The sequence below is a fragment of the Salvelinus sp. IW2-2015 genome, linkage group LG8 (assembly GCF_002910315.2).
Source record: "Salvelinus sp. IW2-2015 linkage group LG8, ASM291031v2, whole genome shotgun sequence".
Taxonomy (NCBI): domain Eukaryota; kingdom Metazoa; phylum Chordata; class Actinopteri; order Salmoniformes; family Salmonidae; genus Salvelinus; species Salvelinus sp. IW2-2015.
Window position 1 is genome coordinate 28854896 of NC_036848.1, and position 18315 is coordinate 28873210.

An 18315-nucleotide genomic window follows, 5' to 3' on the forward strand; every position below is an offset into this window, starting at 1 on the left:
GATGATAATTTCTCTCTTGGACATACAGAATGTGAAGGGACCAGCTCCTACGGTAGAGAGCCAACCTGAGGCGCCAACCATGCCAGTCCTTCYCCCTGAGCCCAAAGTGCTGGACGTGCCACTCGGTAGGGTATCTCATCCATTGGTAGAGGTTATGAACGTCCATGCAATTAACTGAATCTAACTTCTTTATAACCCTCTGCATTATGTTATCTTCATAGCAGGTAAAAGTGTGCACTGCAAGTGTGTGCGCACAAACAAAGACAACTACAGTGGCAAGATTGACAACAGATACTCAGTGAGTTCAGTTCTTGAGACTGTTGAGCTATGCGGACAACCTTAGCCTTACATGTCCATTGTACTGCTATAGGACCTGTAGTTATCATGACCTCAGCTTTCAATCTAAGAAACTGAGAGTAGAGTACGGCTTATTTATTTGACTAATCATGTTATGATGGCTGACAGTGAAATTGGACAATATCATATAACCTCCAGTGAAAATTGATTTATTCTAAAAGGACAAAGCCAAAAACGTACRTCAATGACATTGGATTTATGAAGATGGCTGTTTGATGTGTTTCAGTCCATACAGTACTCCCAGCAGTGGTAGCTACAACCACTCCTAGATTAGTAGCTGTAACCATCATGCACTGGAGCAGAGAGAACAGCCCTCACATTGGAACGCAATTTACAGCAACAAGGGCAATAAACCCCGAACAAAACAAACATCACATGTCAGTGTCTTCAAAGAGACTTTTTTAAAAAGCTGGTAATGATCTAGGTATTTCTTAACTCAAAAGTTCTAATTGTGCAAATAGTCATCAGTCCACACACCCTGTCCAGGAAAGTTGTCACTTCACTGCAAAATTCCTCAGCCAAATCATGGCAACCCGTAGGAAATGTTATTTACCCTCTTATATAAGGTTAATGGAGGTTAATGGAATTACGAGGCAATTGCATATTGAACATCAATGGAGGAAACTTTCAAATACACATAACATACAGTACATGGCCAAAGGTATGTGGACACGTCAAACATCTCATTCCAAATCATGGACATTAATATGGAGTTGGTCTCCCCTTTGCTGCTATAACAGCCTCCAGTGGAAGGCTTTCCACTAGATGTTGGAACATTGCTGCGGGGACTTACATTCAGCCACAAGAGCTTTGGTGAGTTCGGGCACTGATGTYGGGCGATTAGGCCTGGCTCGCAGTCTGCATTCCAATTCATCCCAAAGGTGTTTGATGTGGTTGAGGTCAGGGCTCTGTGCAGGCCAGTCAAGTTCTTCCACACCGATCTCAACAAACCATTTCTGTATGGACCTCGCTTTGTGCACAGGGGCATTGTCATGCTGAAACAGGAATGGGCCTTCCCCAAACTGTTACCACAAAGTTGGAAGCACAGAATTGCCTAGAATGTTATTATATGATGTAGCGTTAAGATTTCCCTTCACTAGAACTAAGGGGCCTAGTCCGAACCATGAAAAACAGCCTCAGACCATTATTCCTCCTCCACCAAATTTTTGTTGGCATTATGCATTCGGGCAGGTAATGGTCTGCTGAAATCCACCAAACCCAGATTTGTCTGTCAGATGGTGAAGTGTGATTCATCACTCCAGAGAAGACATTTCCACTGCTCTAGAGTCCAATGGCGGCGAGCTTTACACCACTCCAGCCAACGCTTGGCATTGCGATCTTAGGCTTGTGTTCGGATGCTCGGTGTTACAAATCCCTTTGGCCCAGCAGTCTAGGGGGGGGGGGGGGGATGGTAACGAGACCCGTAACTACTTATGCAAAGTATACTAGTGAAAAAGGAACAGTGAGAACGAATAACCCACAGACAACTAAATTACCGTCAAACACTCATGGTTTATTTGTAAACACACGGTAAAGGGGGGGGGGCAGGAAGAGGGGCTGAGCTGGACCCAAGGAAAGAAACAAATATCCAAAAACACCCCTAAGCTAGACTACCTGCTTCAACAACAGCTAGCTAACTAACCAAAAATACAGTGGGTGGTCCGCCCAGTTCTAACTAGTGTTCTTAGACAAAGTATTCCTACGGGTAGTGTATGCCCATGGGCGACTTGTCTTGGTACCACCTTTTCCCACCATCAAACAAACAGTCAAACACCATAACAAAGTGACATGTAGTTGCAAAACACAAGAGATCTAGAGAGATCAAGCTGTAGAGAAAACAACTGACAAAATATTGACACTTTGGGCCCAATTTGGACATTTTCACTTAGGGGTGTACTCACTTTTGTTTCCAGCGGTTTAGACATTAATGGCTGTGTGTTGAGTTATTTTGAGGGGACAGCAAATGTACACTGTTATACAAGCTGTACACTCACTACTTTACATTGTAGAAAAGTGTCATTTCTTCAGTGTTGTCACATGAAAAGATATACTCAAATATTTACAAAAATGTGAGGGGTGTACTCACTTTTGTGATATACTGTACACTGATTGACTTTTAATGATGAAATGTACACTGAGTGTAAAAAACATTAGGAACACCTGCTCTTTCCTCACCTGAATCCAGGTGAAAGCTCTGATCCTTTATTGATGCCACTTGTTAAATCCACTTCAATCAGTGTAGATGAAGGGGAGGAGACAGGTTAAATAAGGATTATTAAGCTTTGAGACAACTGAGACATGGATTGAGTATGTGTGCCTTTCAGAGCGTGAATGGGAAAGACACATTTAAGTGCCTTTGAACGGGGTATGGTACTAGGGGCCAGGAGCACCAGTTTGAGTGTGTCAAGAACTGCAACGCTGCTGGGTTTTTCACGCTCAACAGTTTCCCGTGTGTATCACGAATGGTCCACCACACAAAGGACATCCAGCCATCTTGACACAACTGTGGGAAGCACTGGAGTCAACATGGGCCGACACCTTGTAGAGTCCATGCCCCGACAAATTGAGGCTGTTCTGGGGGGGTGCAAGTCAATATTAGGAAGGTGTTCCTAATGGTTTGTACACTCAGTGTATGTTTTAAATCCCTACAAGTATGTTAAAACAACCAACAAAACACTACAACATGTACTTTCACAGTTCATAAATCGTTCAAAAAACTACCTCAGAAGAATAGGACAATACTATAAGTCTACTATATGTATATATTTCCCTTTGACAACGAAAAACGTATCAATATACTTTTTATGACCGCTGGACATAAGATAGAATGGAAGATTCCTTTGAGTCTATCTTGTTTATAATAAACATTTTCACTTTGGGGATCCCTCATTGACAGGCTTTCATCTTTCAAAAAGAATTTGCCTAATAGGGTGGGGGATGGTGGTGTTGGCTCCACAGTCAATGTACTCAAAGGTGTCTTCGGACAGCTGCTCCGAGTGAGCCAAGTAGGAAATGTTCATTGTCATTCTGTGGAAGACAAAAAAGGGATATCAAGGCAGACATTTTGAAATCTTCCTCCGGAAGTGCACAGTTCTCGTGTTTCAAAATGTCCCTTTTATAGAATGGTCAAGTTCAAAGGTTTGTTTTTCTGTTGTTCCTGACTACCTTTTTCCCATTATAAAAAAAAAAGCGTCAACTGGGTTGGTTTATGACCTAAAAGCAAATACTATAGTTACACTGTTACTAGTTTTAAGGCATGATTCATCTCAAATGGACATGAAACAAATGTGTGAGATTTTTGAACATGTGGCTTGAAAGGGGAAATTCATCCACGTTTTGAAAAGGCAAAAAAAAATCTGTTTTGGTCTAGATTTTGTCTTGGCCAAAGGTCTTCAAGATCACTGACAACAAGAATCGTCAGCAAAACTACCATGTACACCATTCTTAGAAGCATAAGATCTGTCTGTTTGAGTGGTTCCAAACAAGATATGTTACAATGGGAAGTCAATTGACATACTACAGCCTGGAGGTCAGAGAGGCTTAAGTGCCTTGAAGTGTTTGTGGTGTGACAGCTGTGTTTGTGGTTGGCCTCTTTAACATATCTTAGAATAGAGTGTGAAACTCACTGCAAATGCAAGAACAAGGTGTGAATCCTTATGGTGTTTGACTTGCAGTAATTACTGAAACAGAGGAGTTATAAAGACATTTATCAGCCGACACATTTATCACATAAGGAAAATAATATATTTTGAAAGCAAAACTAAGAGCGTACTGTAACTTTAATTCATACTGTAGGTCCTATCCAAGAGTTCATACTGTAATGTACACATATGCAGATAACACTGTATTTCCTTCCTATTTTAGAAGCAGTGATGATGGTAATGATATTGAACATATAAATGATAATAAATGTCATGCTTACTTCAGGCCTGCGTCCTCAATTGTTATGGGTATGACAACAGTATACTGTAGGAGATCGGAAAACTTAATTTGACTGGGAATTAAGGTCCAACGGTTTCATACGGGACCATAAACAAAGTCTCTTTGAATTACACAGTATTACAATTGTGTAATTGATTTATATGAAACAACAATATCAAACTCACCGCTTTCTCTGAACGTGATTTGACCGCGGTCATATTAGATATCTTGATCCTGCCCACCACTGTTTCAGCAATCAGCACTTGTATATCAAATTCCAAGAATTGAATGTCCGCAAAGTTCTCATTGGTGACGTTAAAGACATTCTGGAGGAGGAAAAACATAGTTTGGTCACACTGACCTCATAATAAACCAAACAATGAGTGATYACCTATTGTCTATGATATATATAGTTGAAGTCGGAAGTTTATATACACCTTAGCCAAATACATTTAAAAACTCAGTTTTTCACAATTCCTGACATTTAATCCTAGTAAAAAATCTTTGTCTTAGGTCAGTTAGGATCCCCACTTCATTTTAAGAATGTGAAATGTCAGAATAATAGTAGAGAATGATTTATTTCAACTTTTATTTCTTTCATCACATTCCCAGTGGGTCAGAAGTTTACATACACTCAATTAGTATTTGGGAGCATTGCCTTTCAATTGTTTAACTTGGGTCAAATGTTTCAGGTAGCCTTCCACAAGCTTCCCACAATAACTTGGGTGAATTTTGGCCCATTTCTCATGACAGAGCTGTCAGGTTTGTAGGCCTCCTTGCTCACACACGCTTTTTCAGTTCTGCCAACATATTTTCTATAGAATTGAGGTCAAGGCTTTGTGATGGCCACTCCAATACCTTGTGTTTGTTGTCCTTAAGCCATTTTGCCACAACTTTGGAAGTATGCTTGGGGTCATTGTTCATTTGGAAGCCGCATTTGCGACCAAGCTTTAACTTCCTGACTGATGTCTTGAGATGTTGCTTCAATATATCCACATAATTTTCCTACATTAAAGACATCTATTTTGTGAAGTGCACCAGTCCCTCCTGCAGCAAAGCACTCCCACAACATGATGCTGCCACCCCCGTGCTTCACGGTTGGGATGCTGTTCTTCGGCTTGCAAGCATTCCCCTTTTTCCTCCAAACATAACAATGGTCGTTATGGCCAAACAGTTCTGTTTTTGTTTCATCAGACCAGAGGACATTTCTCCAAAAAGTACGAACTTTGTCCYCATGTGCAGTTGCAAACCGTAGTCTGGCTTTTTTATGGTGGTTTTGGAGCAGTGGCTTCTTCCTTGCTAAGCGGCCTTTCAGGTTATGTCGATATAGGACTCGTTTCACTGTGGATATAGATACTTTTGTACCTGTTTCCTCCAGCATCTTCACAAGGTCCTTTGCTGTTGTTCTGGGATTGATTTGCACATTTCGCACCAAAGTACGTTCATCTCGAGGAGACAGAACGTGTCTCCTTCCTGAGCGGTAWGACGGCTGCRTGGTCCCATGGTGTTTATACTTGCGTACTTTTGTTTGTACAGATGAACATGGTACCTTCAGGCGTTTGGAAATTGCTTCCAAGGCTGAACCAGATGTGTGGTGGTCTACAATTTGTTTTCTGAGGTCTTGGCTGATTTCTGGCATCATGAGGAAGGAAAATTATGTGGATATATTGAAGCAACATCTCAAGACCTGTCTCTTATACACATCTAGATGTGTATAAGAGACAGAAGTCAAGGTATTGGAGTGGCCATCACAAAGCCCTGACCTCAAACCTATAGATTTTTGGGGGGCAGAACTGAAAAAGCGTGTGCTAGCAAGGAGGCCTACAAACCTGACTCAGTTATACCAGCTCTGTCAGGAGGAATGGGCCAAAATTCACCCAACTTATTGTGAGAAGCTTGTGGAAGGCTACCCGAAACATTTGACCCAAGTTAAACAATTTAAAGGCAATGCTCCCAAATACTAATTGAGTGTATGTAAACTTCTGACCCACTGGGAATGTGATGAAAGAAATAAAAGCTGAAATAAATCATTCTCTCTACTATTATTCTGACATTTCACATTCTTAAAATAAAGTGGTGACCCTAACAGATTTTTACTAGGATTAAATGTCAGGAATTGTGGAAAAACTGAGTTTAAATGTATTTGGCTAAGGTGTATGTAAACTTCCGACTTCAACTGTATATGGGAGTGCGGCACGCATATATCTCGTATTTACCGCGATTTGCATTTCAACTGTATGCGGGGTGAAGAAGACCATCACTGATTTGACGGTGACAAGGGACAGTGAGATACTCCGTGGGAAGAGGAAGAAGAGGATCAGACAGCAGATCAGGAGACACACCACCACCGATATACACACATAGAGTTTCCTTGGAAATTGGAAAAGAAGAATGCAGTTAAAGGTCCCGAACAAACTTCATGATTCCCATGTAAAATAGCCTTTTGAATGACTAAAATATAACGTTAATATTTGTTTTTGGATAGAAATGCTAAATATGTTACAAAAAGTAATGGTTAACTACCAGGAAGTTTGAAAAGGTAGGGTGAGTGGGCGGGAAGCTTATATTCATGAGCTTGCCTTGACTGACAGCCCTTTGAAACACCTATGTTGAGCAACTTGGATGCAGTGAGCAGTGTTGCAGTCAAATCATCTGAAGCAAATATGGTGATACATAAAGCAACTCGAGCAACATTGAAAGTGCATGAATGATGTCATTTTTTGTTGTTGATACATCTCCCGTTTGGCGTGTCTCTTATGACGCCTCCTGAATCCAAGTGTTTGACACAGGGGGAGAGGACCAGTAACTTTATTATCAAACTTTATCAATGTAAAGCAACAGTCATTTTTCATACTTTTGTCATCATGCTGTACTTTGATCTGGTTTCATCCAAATATCATCCAATTTCATGAAAAAACGTGATTTTGACTGTTCGTGACTAGGTTTGCACATTTTGGGGAATATTCAAAAGTGGAAACTTTCCATGTGAATTAACGGGAATATGAGAATTAACGAAAATATATGCAAATTAATATTAATACCATTTAAATATAGATGTTTTTTTGCATTGGATATATCTACCATATCATATGGAGACAGAAACATAAACCTTTTACCTTATCATAAGTAGACATAATTGCAAATGATTAAATCCTTCCAATAGAAAAAAAAAACTATTTAGTTACGAATTGAACTTTAATTAAATGAATTGACTCTTCACATGGGAGGATTTCACTGAACAACAAAAGAAAGGGAATATTGAATGATCCCCAATGATCCATCGCATCTCCCAAAAATGTTTTCAACATAAAGTGATAGTCTAGAAACTAAAGCTTTGGTTGTCTTCCTCTCAGGCTTCCATGTCTTCTCCACCTCTTGAACATCAGGCTCTGAGGCCTCATCCTTCACTGTCACTTTCCAACCTTGTTGAGGATAGCTCTTTGTCAGATTCAAAAAGCCTCAAATTTGCCCGGATGGCCACCAATTGTTCAACCCTTGTATTGGTCAGCCTGTTGCGTGCGTTGGTGTGTCTGTTCCCAAACAAGGACCAGTTGCACTCTGAGGCGGCTGATGTTGGTGGGATTTGGAGGATGATGGAGGCAACAAGGGAAAGAGCCTCTAACCCACAAAGTCCCTTCCACCAGGTGGTTGATGAGATATGTTGGCACAACTGCCATATTGCATCTCCATCCCAAAGCCCTTGCTTTGAAGTGTACTTCGCCAGACTGCCCAGAATCTTGCCCTCATCCAGGCCAAGGTGGCGAGACACGGTAGTGATGACACCATAGGCCTTGCCTATGCCGTTCTGTACCATCACTCATTCATAACTTTTTATGTACATATTCTTCATCCCTTTACACTTGTGTGTATAAGGTAGTTGTTGTGAAATTGTTAGGTTAGATTACTCGTTGGTTATTACTGCATTGTCGGAACTAGAAGCACAAGCATTTCGCTACACTCGCATTAACATCTGCTAACCATGTGTATGTGACAAATAAAATTTGATTTGATCTCTGCACCAGACAGGATGCTCTTGCCAGCATACTTGGGGTCCAACATGTACGCTGCGGCGTATGGGCTTCAGGCAAAAGTCTTTACACTTTTTGATGTATTTCAGACCTGCAGTTTCCTCTGCTTGAAGCAACAGTGAAGTGGGCAGGGTAGTACGGATTTCTTCTCTTACATCTGCAAGCAGAGTCTGAACATCAGACAGGATGGCATTGTCTCCCTCAATCCGTGCAATGGCTACTGCTATGTATCAGGAGTTTCAGGATGCTTACCACTCTCTCCCAAAATACGTCAAACATGAGGATCCTCTTGATGGGGCTGTCCATATCGTAAGACTGTGATATGGCCATTTCTCGGAGAGACTCTTTCCCCTCCAGGAGACTGTCAAACATGATGACAACACCACCCCAACGGGTGTTGCTGGGCAGCTTCAATGTTCTCTTATTCTTCTCATTTTGCTTGGTGAGGTAGATTGCTGCTATAACTTGATGACCCTTCACATACCTAACCATTTCCTTGGCTCTCTTGTAGAGTGCATCCATTGTTTTCAGTGCCATGATGTCCTCGAGGAGCAGATTAAATGCATGAGCAGCACAGCCAATGGGTGTGATGTGAGGGTAGGACTCCTCCACTTTAGACCAAGCAKCCTTCATGTTCGCAGCATTGTCTGTCACCAGTGCAAATAYCTTCTGTGGTTCAAGGTTATTGATGACTGCTTTCAGCTCATTTGCAATGTAGAGACCGGTGTGTCCATTGTCCCTTGTGTCTGTGCTCTTGTAGAATACTGGTTGAGGGGTGGAGATGATGTAGTTAATTATTCCTTGCCCGCAAACATTCAAACACCCATCAGAGATGATAGCAATACAGTCTGCTTTCTCTATGATTTGCTTGACCTTCACTTGAATTCTGTTAAACTCTGCATCCAGCAAATGAGTAGATAAAGCATGTCTGGTTGGAGGGGTGTATGCTGGGCTAAGAACATTCAGAAATCTCTTCCAATACACATTGCCTGTGAGCATCAGAGGTGAACCAGTTGCATACACAGCTCGAGCAAAACATTCMTCATCATTTCTCTGACAATGTTCCGCCATTGCTATCGATAAGGTGTCTTTTCCGGAAAGTTTCCGACCCTTTGCAACCCTATWTGTGACCTTTAATAACCATGAAGCGTAACACAATATGCTGATTAAACACACCAAGAATCTTGCTGTACACTGTTTCGTATGGGTAAAGCTCAAAAATCGAATCAAATCTAATTTTATTCGTCACATGAGCCGAATAAAATGCTTACTTACGAGCCCGTTAGTAACAATGCCGAGTTAAAAGATGATAAAAAGAATAACACGAGGGAAAATGGTTTATATACAGGGAGTAACACTACCATATCAATTTGCAGGGGTGCGAGGTAATTGAGATAGATATGTACATAGAGGCAGAAAATCTAATAATAAGATTAAAAAAGGAACAGAGTAGCAGCGACGTATGATGATTGTGAAAGTCTGTGTGTCTCAGAGGAGGCTAGTGGGTAGAGCTACAGATGGTCGGGCTCATTGTAATGGCTGGAAGGGAATAAATGGAATGGTATCAAACATATGGAAACAACATGTTTGACTCCGTTCCACTGGTGTGTATGTGTGTGTGGCGTCAGTACGCGTTATGTGTGTGTCTGTATGTGTGTGTGTGTGTGTTTTTTTGTTGTTGTTGTCAGAGTGTCAGTGTCAGTGTAGTGTGAGGGTAGAGTCTTGTGAGTGTGCATAGGGTCAGTGGAAAATAAGGTCAAACTCAATACAGACAGTCTGGGTAACCGTTTGATTAACTATTTAGCAGTCTTATGGCGTGGGGATAGAAGCTGTCTTGGAGCCTGGTGCTCCAGTACCATTTGCCGGACGCTACATCACTGGGGCCGAGCTCCCTGCCATCCAGGACCTCTATATCAGGCCGTGTCAGAGGAAGGCCCGAAATATTGCCAAAGACTTCAGCCACCCAAGTCATAGACTGTTCTTCCTCTGACACTTTTTCGGGCCTTCCTCTGAGCTCCCTGCCATCCAGGACCTATGAGTCAGGCAGTGTCAGAGGAAGGCCCGAAAAATCTATATCAGGCAGTGTCAGAGGAAGACATGCATTCTTCACGACTGTGTGTGTGGACAATGTTCAGTCCTTAATCATGTGGACACCGAGGAACTTGAAGCTCTCGACCCGCTCCACTACAGCTCTGTCAATGTAGATGTGGGAGTGCTCACCCCCCTGTTTACTGTAGTCCACGATCAGCTCTTTGGTTTACTGACGTTGAGGGAGAAGTTGTTGTCCTGGCACCACACTGCCAGGTCTCTGACCTTCTCCCTGTAGGCTTTTTCATCGCCGTCGGTGATCAGGCCTACCAACGTTGCGTCTTCAGCAAACTTGATGCTGCATGGCCACGCAGTCGTGGTTTAACAGGGAGTACAGGAGGGGACTAAGCACACACCCATGAGGGGCCCCCGTGTTGAGGGTCAGCGTGGTGGTGGAGGTGCTGTTGCCTACCCTCACCACCTAGGGGAGGCCCGTCAGGAACTCCAGGATCCAGTTGCAGAGGGAGGTGTTCAACACACAGTTATGCACGCGCACACAAACACGCACACTCAAAAACAGACACACACACTTACGTCCGGCTGGGCCTCAGTCTTATGTCTGAACATGGGATGACTGCCACTAGCTGATCATGTCCTATACAGAGAAGAACAAGTTATTATTTCACAGTTAGAGATACTGCTGTATTGGCATGTCAGCCTTGCTGCACAGAACACAACAGCATTTTGATTTCATTTCACAGAGAAATGAAAGTGACTCTCCCTTCTTTTGAAACAAATGTGGGTTATGACTGCCACACGCTGATCATGTCCTATACAGAGAACAGGAAGATGAGCTATGACTTCACAGTTAGACATACTGCTGTATTCAAATCCAATCCAAGTTTATTGGTCGCGTACACAGCTTTGCAGATGTTATAGCGGGTGCAGCGAAATGCTTAAGTTACTAGCTCCTAACAATGCAGTAAAATATCAAACAAGTACACAAATAACACAAAATATAAAGAAAGAAATGTCAGAACCAAACCAATTAACATCCCAAATAGCACTGTAACAGTAATCCAAATGCAATCTATACGTATATACAGTACAACAGATTAATTGACACAAGATATACTAAGAATTAGATGTACAGCAGTAGATACTGTATAGTATAGTGAGCTATGTCAAAAATCCAGGATATAAATAAATATGTGGTGTGTATAAACAGTGTAACTAAAATGCAATGTGCAGTAGTAGAAATATTAGAATGAGCTACTGTATGTCGAAAATACAGTATTTAAATACACAGTACAAAACCCCATGGCAAAATTGAAAGAACTGCAGCAAATTAGCTTACAGACCAGTCCGCAATATAAATATATAGTATATGTATGTGAATTAAGTGTAAAGACAGATGTACAGTATGTGAATAGAAAATGTGTTTACAGCAGTAGTTGGGAGTGGCATGTCAGCCTTGCTACACAGGACACAACAGCAATTTGAGAACTGAAAGTGACTCTCACTTCTCTTAAAACAAATGTAGGTTACTAAACACAAATCTTAACAAGTCTTGAATAACAACATGAAAATAATCCCAACATCAACATGTAAGTAAATCACAGGCACAACTAAGTAGTTAGTCTGGCTGAAGTGGACCACCTACCTCTTGGAATACGCCCTACTCCCCAACAAGTCGGGCAGGTATCTCCTAGGTTGCCTGTACTGTCTCCGGTGATGGCTCCATATGTTTGGGAGTGGGACTGAAGTCTTCTCTTCTCCGGTTCTTGTTCCTGAGGCATGATGGCCTCTGTATCATCCTTGGAGCCACTGGAGTGTTCTAAAGGGACCATAGTCGAAACACCATCCGATCTGCTGGGAGAAATGCAAACACAACCCCCACCCCACTCTGCTCTTACAAGGTGGAATTTCCCTCTTGAAGATCAGCCATGCATTCCCTCACTTTTCTCACACGAACAAGTATGCTTGATATTGTCTAGTTCGGTATAACTCTATCTATAAGCACCTTGGTGACTCCGTTGGTCCTCTTTGTGAAACCTGAAATAATGTTGAGTTGCCCTCACACCGTAAAGTGCACCATAAACCTTCAACCTGCCTCTATAACATAATTGTCCTGAATTAAATCTAGAGACATAGGAGGAGACAAAGACATAGGAGGCCCAAGTCCTCAACATTGCTGTAAAGACAAGACGGTTAGCATCACTGTATATTATCTCTGACTGATTGCAGACCTATGATCGAYTGCTACTGGGTTAGAGAAGTTTTGTCAAGGTGAGATGTTGAGAGGAATATTTTTTKGGGGGCCACAATATTGCTACGATGTAGGCCCCGGCTATTCAACTGGTGGCCCTTGGGTCAGATTTGGCCCTTTTATGAATTTAGAATGGCCCTTTGATAGTGGAGTGTATTCATGGATGCCAAGGGATGCCAGGCTCCCCCCAAAAATGTATCTTTCGTCTTTTGGTGTTTCATAATGTTCCTTTATTCCGCAAGAGGCTGAATGTATCTCACAGGAGAAAGCATCTGAGCGAGTAAAACAGCGCCCCTCTGTCTCTCTACGTGTAGGCCATCTATCTGATGCTGTCTGGTCCAAACAAGTATGACATTGTTGCAGCCCGTAGCATTGAAGGCAAAGGAAGCCAGCGAGCATCTGGCCTCCCTTGACAAAAAAAGTTAGCCAACCAGCTTAGAGCTGTGAATGGTCCTGGTGCACACAAAAAAAGTGCCAAAGGAAGCCAGCTTGGATTTGGCATCACTTCTATCAAATCCCATTGAGAGCATACGTCATTGACAGAAAAACTTGAATTGTTGCATCTCGTGGCATTGTTTCCCTCCGGTGGCTAGCTAGCCAGCTATCTGAAATTGGCCCTTTTCTAAATCAGCCATGGTTGGAGATAGGAATTTGGACTTGTGGTTTTAATTAATTCTCCATACTGGCCAATGATTATAAAGGTGATTCTGATCCAACCATTAATTCATACATTGTTGTGCCCCTGGCCTGAGAGGATGGAAGTTCAATATGTAGCTAGCTACATGTAGAAGCTAATGTTTACTAGCTAATGTTGCCCGTGAATGGGTTAGGCTAGAAAGCAAGCATTTTAGCCAGGTAGCCTTGGACAACAAAAAATACAAGTGTGTACTGTATAACAGGGGGATAGACTGTTTCGTCAGCGTGAAAGAGAGGAGGATGGCATTGGCGCTTCTCTACAAGTAGTGAGTCAACATGTTTTTTTCTACTTGCATGAACACACACACATAAAACAGAACCTTGTACAGCCATCATATTTAGCTTACGTTGATTGGACTAAATTGTTTTGGTATCTTGTAAAGATTGTCGACAGTTGTCACTGTATTAGACTAAGCAGAGGTGATTTGATGACGATGAAATGTTGAAGTTGAAATGGTGCTGGAGTAGTGGAGGCAGCTCCTGTTTTCTTTGCGACTTGCGGTTACCCTCTGTGGTTCTGAATCCACAGTTGTTTAGTGGTCCGAATATGTCTGAAACAGGAACTTGCTTGACCATGCTGTCGGTCATGTAACTTTCTGTTACTGTAAATGGAATATGCTTTGTGGACTTCACTGGATAGAGGTTGCTATCCTTGCCTTCCCGGGGGATTTTACCCATGCACCACTACTGCCCTTTGATCAATTCTGAAAATAACTTCTTTTTTTTTAAGCAAAAAGGTGCCCTCTTCAAAATTGTCCAATGGGAGAACCGGTTTTCCTGTAGTCCCGCCCATTAGCTGCTGTCACTGAAGATCACTAAACATACCAGTCACAGCAATCAGAGCTGCTAGCAGGGTACAGGGTCTGTCTGCCCGCCTATCAGCGCTTTCACCACAGATGAGATCACTACACTGCCTGATACACCATATCGAGTTTTGCGCTTGACTCAGCAGTGAGTTWAAAAAAAACTCCATGGACTCAGTTATGGCTATCATAAACTTTATCCAGTCAACGTCTAGCCTACAACATCGCTTGTTTTGTAGTCTGCTGAGCATCACCATCTACTTTTATATAATGTTGCTCATTTGCTAAGCAAGGGTAATAATTCTCTCAAGAGAGCAACCTATGTGCGCTTAGTTGCTTTTCTCAAGAAAGCCAACAGATATCTAGCGAAAGTGCTTGATGAGAAGTTCGTTTTAGATGCAGTTTGTTTTTTTGTGACTTCTTCAATCAATTGAATTGACTTTATTGACATGATTTGAAAAACACTGCTTTTCACAATGTGTTATTTTTCTCCTCTGATATGAGCCCAAACAAAACGCTACACTGCGCAACGAGATTTGATGAGTTTTGCGCCTGGATCACACCGACAGGGCTTTTGCATTTTGGTACCCCAGAATTATATTAATTTCCAATGAAACGCTGCGTTTGCCTTACAGCATTGCGTTGCAGAGGCAGTTGCAGTGCATACCTAGGTTTTTATCGAACGTATGCGTCAACCTGTATGCATAGACAACTTGACAGAAATGGTAGCAGAAGGTGAATGTTGAACTTTTGTTGCAAACATCCAGATGATGCTGCGTACTATTTTGTGCAATGACACTGTCGGTGTGTTCGAAGCATAAAACACTGTTTTTCTCGCTCTGTGTGGTGCATGTGTTGGATTTATCGAACAAATGCATCAAACAGTATGTGCAGAGGTTTGACAGAAATGGTAGCAAAAGGTGAATATTCGTGATCATCTGGATATGTGTGCAACAAAAGTTCAACATTCACCCTCTGCTACCATTTCTGTTAAGCTGTCTACAGCATACAGGTTGACGCATACGTTCGATCAAATCTAGGCCTGCACCACACCGAACGCACTGCAACTGCCTCTGCAATGCAATGCTGCAAGGCAAACACAGGATGTAATTCTGGTGTACCAAAATGCAATGACACTGTAGTCCCCACAGAGGTGGTGCACAGTTTGTTTATAAAGACCCGTTCTCTACTGATGTGGGGGGAGAAAAACTTCTCTGCGAAAGCTAGTCAACTGAGACATGCCATTTACACAGTGGCAGTCGGTGCCGTTTACGATTGAGGGAGGACAATGTTTRTTTAATTTATTTTTTGACCAAGGCCTTATTTCTATTACAGGATATTGGATCACTGTCATTCATATTCCATTCACCCAGCTCAATGTAACATCGATAGGTTTAGGCTACTACATGATACTCTAAAGTTTTCCTCTACCCAACATGAGGTTGCTACAACCCAGCCTATGTATGAAAGTTTACAACATAGGTGCACAGGTTGAGAGACATTTGAGTAATCAAGGTGACAGACATTGACACATTCAATACCACCTTGCATACTCTTGCCTGCATCTAGCTGATCTAGTGTGTAATTATTAGTCCAACAGTTACAAACGAGACTTTCAGTTGAACAAATTCAAGTGGTGCAGTGTTCTAAGACACTGCATCTCCGTGCTAAGAGGCGTCACTACAGACAACCTGGTTCGAATCCAGACTGTATCACAACCAGCTGTGATTAGGAGTCCCATAAGGCGGCACACATTTGGCCCAGCGTTGGCTGTCATTGTAAATAAGAATTTGTTCTTAATGGACTTGCCTAGTTAAATGTTTATCCCTGTTCCGTTTGCTTCCATTTAAGAAGAAAAAAATTCAACAGAATCGGCAGAATTAATACACCCCTGATCAGACTCAAACGTTCACTTTCATGGCAGCCACAAACAAACAGCATGATCACTTTGATTGTTGTATAATTACTTTTCGCATCTACGTACTCTCCTTCTCACCTTTTCCCTTTGCTTGTGGACTTCAGTCCACAAAACATCAGCTGTCTGTGATCTGGCAAAAAATATCTTTCCAAGCCAAACCTTCATATCATAACCGCTACACACAACCTAGATCATTGTCACCATATTAATGTTATAAAAACTGATTGTATATTAGAGCTGTGCATGTTGTTCACAAGCGTACCTGCCCTCATTGGCTAGAATGGTTCCACCTGATCTCACCTCTACTTTAGGTGGAATGATAGAACAGCTATTGCCATGTTAAAATGTTATGGGATGCATTTTCGCCATAGTTTTTTATGGTAGCCAATTCTGGTAGACCTAAATTATGATGAAATAGCCACAGTAGCCTACTTGACCACTCTAGAAACTGTAACCTGAATCTGGTATATCTGCTGTGTTCACAGTAAATTCGGGGCTCCTGAGTGGCGCAGAGGTGTAAGGCACTGCATCTTAGTGCAAGAGACCCTGATTCGAAACCAGGTTTTTAACTGACTTGCCTAGTTTAATAAAATATATATATTTTTTAATGCGCTGGAAGTTGACCAGAATTTTTTTTTACAACGTTCGAGTTTGCGCAGCAGACCTGAAATGGGCTCAGAGAACATTGCTGGTGGTATGTCTGCCCTATACATTATTTATACTTTAAAAACATTGATTTTATAGTTTTCGATTTGAATCTACGGAAAATTACAATGCATTAGTTCAGCTGACAGTGTAGAAAGTTGATATGCTTTTGCCTCTTAGCACTTACCTTATAAAATTATGTCCTGCAGGTTTTCAGTACTGCTAATTGTTGATTAGGTAAATACTCTCAGCCTATCATGTTTTATACCAGTCAAGGATTAACGAATGTTGGACACTTCTCCTACATCGTTTATATAAACTTACGAAGTGAAGTAATCACTTCCTACTTGAGGCATTTGGCAGGAGGATGTCGTTTCCGAATGTTGTATGCTGCCACTTGGTGGTAAATTACAAGCATTAACCACAACAATGTTTATCATATGCGCCTACAATTTGATTAAGACTTGGCCCGAAGCAATATATGGAAAGCAATGTATGGAAGTCGGTAGGCCAATGTCCAATTTCTAAAAACACTGAGTATAACTTATTTTAAGTAGCAAACAAGTTTGTAATACCTTAATGGCAATGTAATGCCCAGCAATTCGATGCACATCCCGTTTTTAGAAGGTAGAACATGTTGTAAAGCCATTTCAATGTCATCTTTATGTATTCCCCTAACCACAGCTACAGAAGGCTATAGAAAGGAACTTAAAAAGAAAAGTCTTGGCCAATTGCAACCAAGGGATAGTTAACCCATAAAAAAATGCCATATTGCTTTCCTTACCATGCAAGCAGTCTATGGACATGGTATGGCAGCAATCCATGCTTTGGTTTTGTTAACTTGGCCACTTTCAAACGCTAACTTTATTTGCATTTGTGGCAGATATCCAATGCAGTCAATGGTACCTATATTTGCATTTTCATACTTCATGGCCAAATCTTTTTGTATCTAAAATGTATTCTTTAGCTCAATGAAGTCATATAAATGATGTGGACATGAAGCGCACAAATGCTAATATAGGTACCATTGGAGTGTTTGTAATCATGTAGACAAGTTATTCATGGTTTACATAAAATTGTAAGTAGCCAACACCAACATTGGTAAATTGCCACAGTAGATTTGCTGTAGTAAACAAGGGAATACTTAATTTCAGCTGTAGGGAATTGTCATATTTCAATCTCTGCATAGTCTTCTCAATGAGTAGGTTTAATTTATAAGAAATATAATAGCCTGTAGTGAACAGGACAAACATGTCTTGAAAGACTTTGAGAAAGCAGAACTAAAAGTTAACACTGAAAGCTTAATGCATATTGATGGTTTAGCTGAAAAATTGTGCTTACATAATAAAATACCATCAAGCATGACAATTACCCTCTGTTCTTTGCATTTCAACTATTTTGTGCCGTGCACATTACTTAAAGTTAACCTATAAGTTCAACAAGTCATCAGACACAAAATGTACAGAAACCCATACAACAAATCCATTAAAAGCAGTGCCATTCAACAGTAGTGTAAAGTTCTTAAGTAAAAATACTTTAAAGTACTACTTAAGTCTTTTTTTTGGGTATCTGCACTTCACTATTTATATTTTTSACAACTTTTACTTCACTACATTTCTAAAGAAAATAATGTACTTTTTACTCCATACG

General features: G+C 41.3%; 1 protein-coding gene across 2 annotated transcripts; it reads right to left on the minus strand.

Moving 5' to 3' along the window:
* Positions 1 to 1779: 1779 nt before the first annotated feature.
* Positions 1780 to 17025, minus strand: LOC111967685 (transmembrane protein 106B-like). Of its 2 annotated transcripts, none has more exons than XM_023992923.2 (8): positions 16853 to 17025; positions 11998 to 12206; positions 10929 to 10989; positions 6495 to 6648; positions 4464 to 4604; positions 4280 to 4323; positions 3984 to 4037; positions 1780 to 3384 (listed from the first exon to the last, which is right to left on the minus strand). In XM_023992923.2, exons 2-8 carry the CDS (start codon positions 12182 to 12184, stop codon positions 3258 to 3260), a joined length of 768 nt encoding a protein of 255 aa, XP_023848691.1. In that variant the 5' UTR covers positions 12185 to 12206; positions 16853 to 17025; the 3' UTR covers positions 1780 to 3257. The 2 variants fall into 2 exon arrangements, with proteins under 2 accessions (XP_023848691.1, XP_023848689.1); XM_023992921.2 differs by having other exon boundaries at positions 1781 to 3384; positions 11998 to 12203.
* Positions 17026 to 18315: the final 1290 nt, after the last annotated feature.

Excerpts from the sequence above, each read along its gene's own strand:
- LOC111967685 (XM_023992923.2), bottom strand. The coding sequence starts at position 12,184 with ATGGTCCCTTTAGAACACTCCAGTGGCTCCAAGGATGATACAGAGGCC. Across the intron at positions 10,990-11,997 it reads AGTAGGGCGTATTCCAAGAG|GACATGATCAGCTAGTGGCA; the intron begins GTAGGTGGTCCA and ends TTCTCTGTATAG. Across the intron at positions 4,605-6,494 it reads CAGTTGAAATGCAAATCGCG|AATGTCTTTAACGTCACCAA; the intron begins GTAAATACGAGA and ends TTCCTCCTCCAG.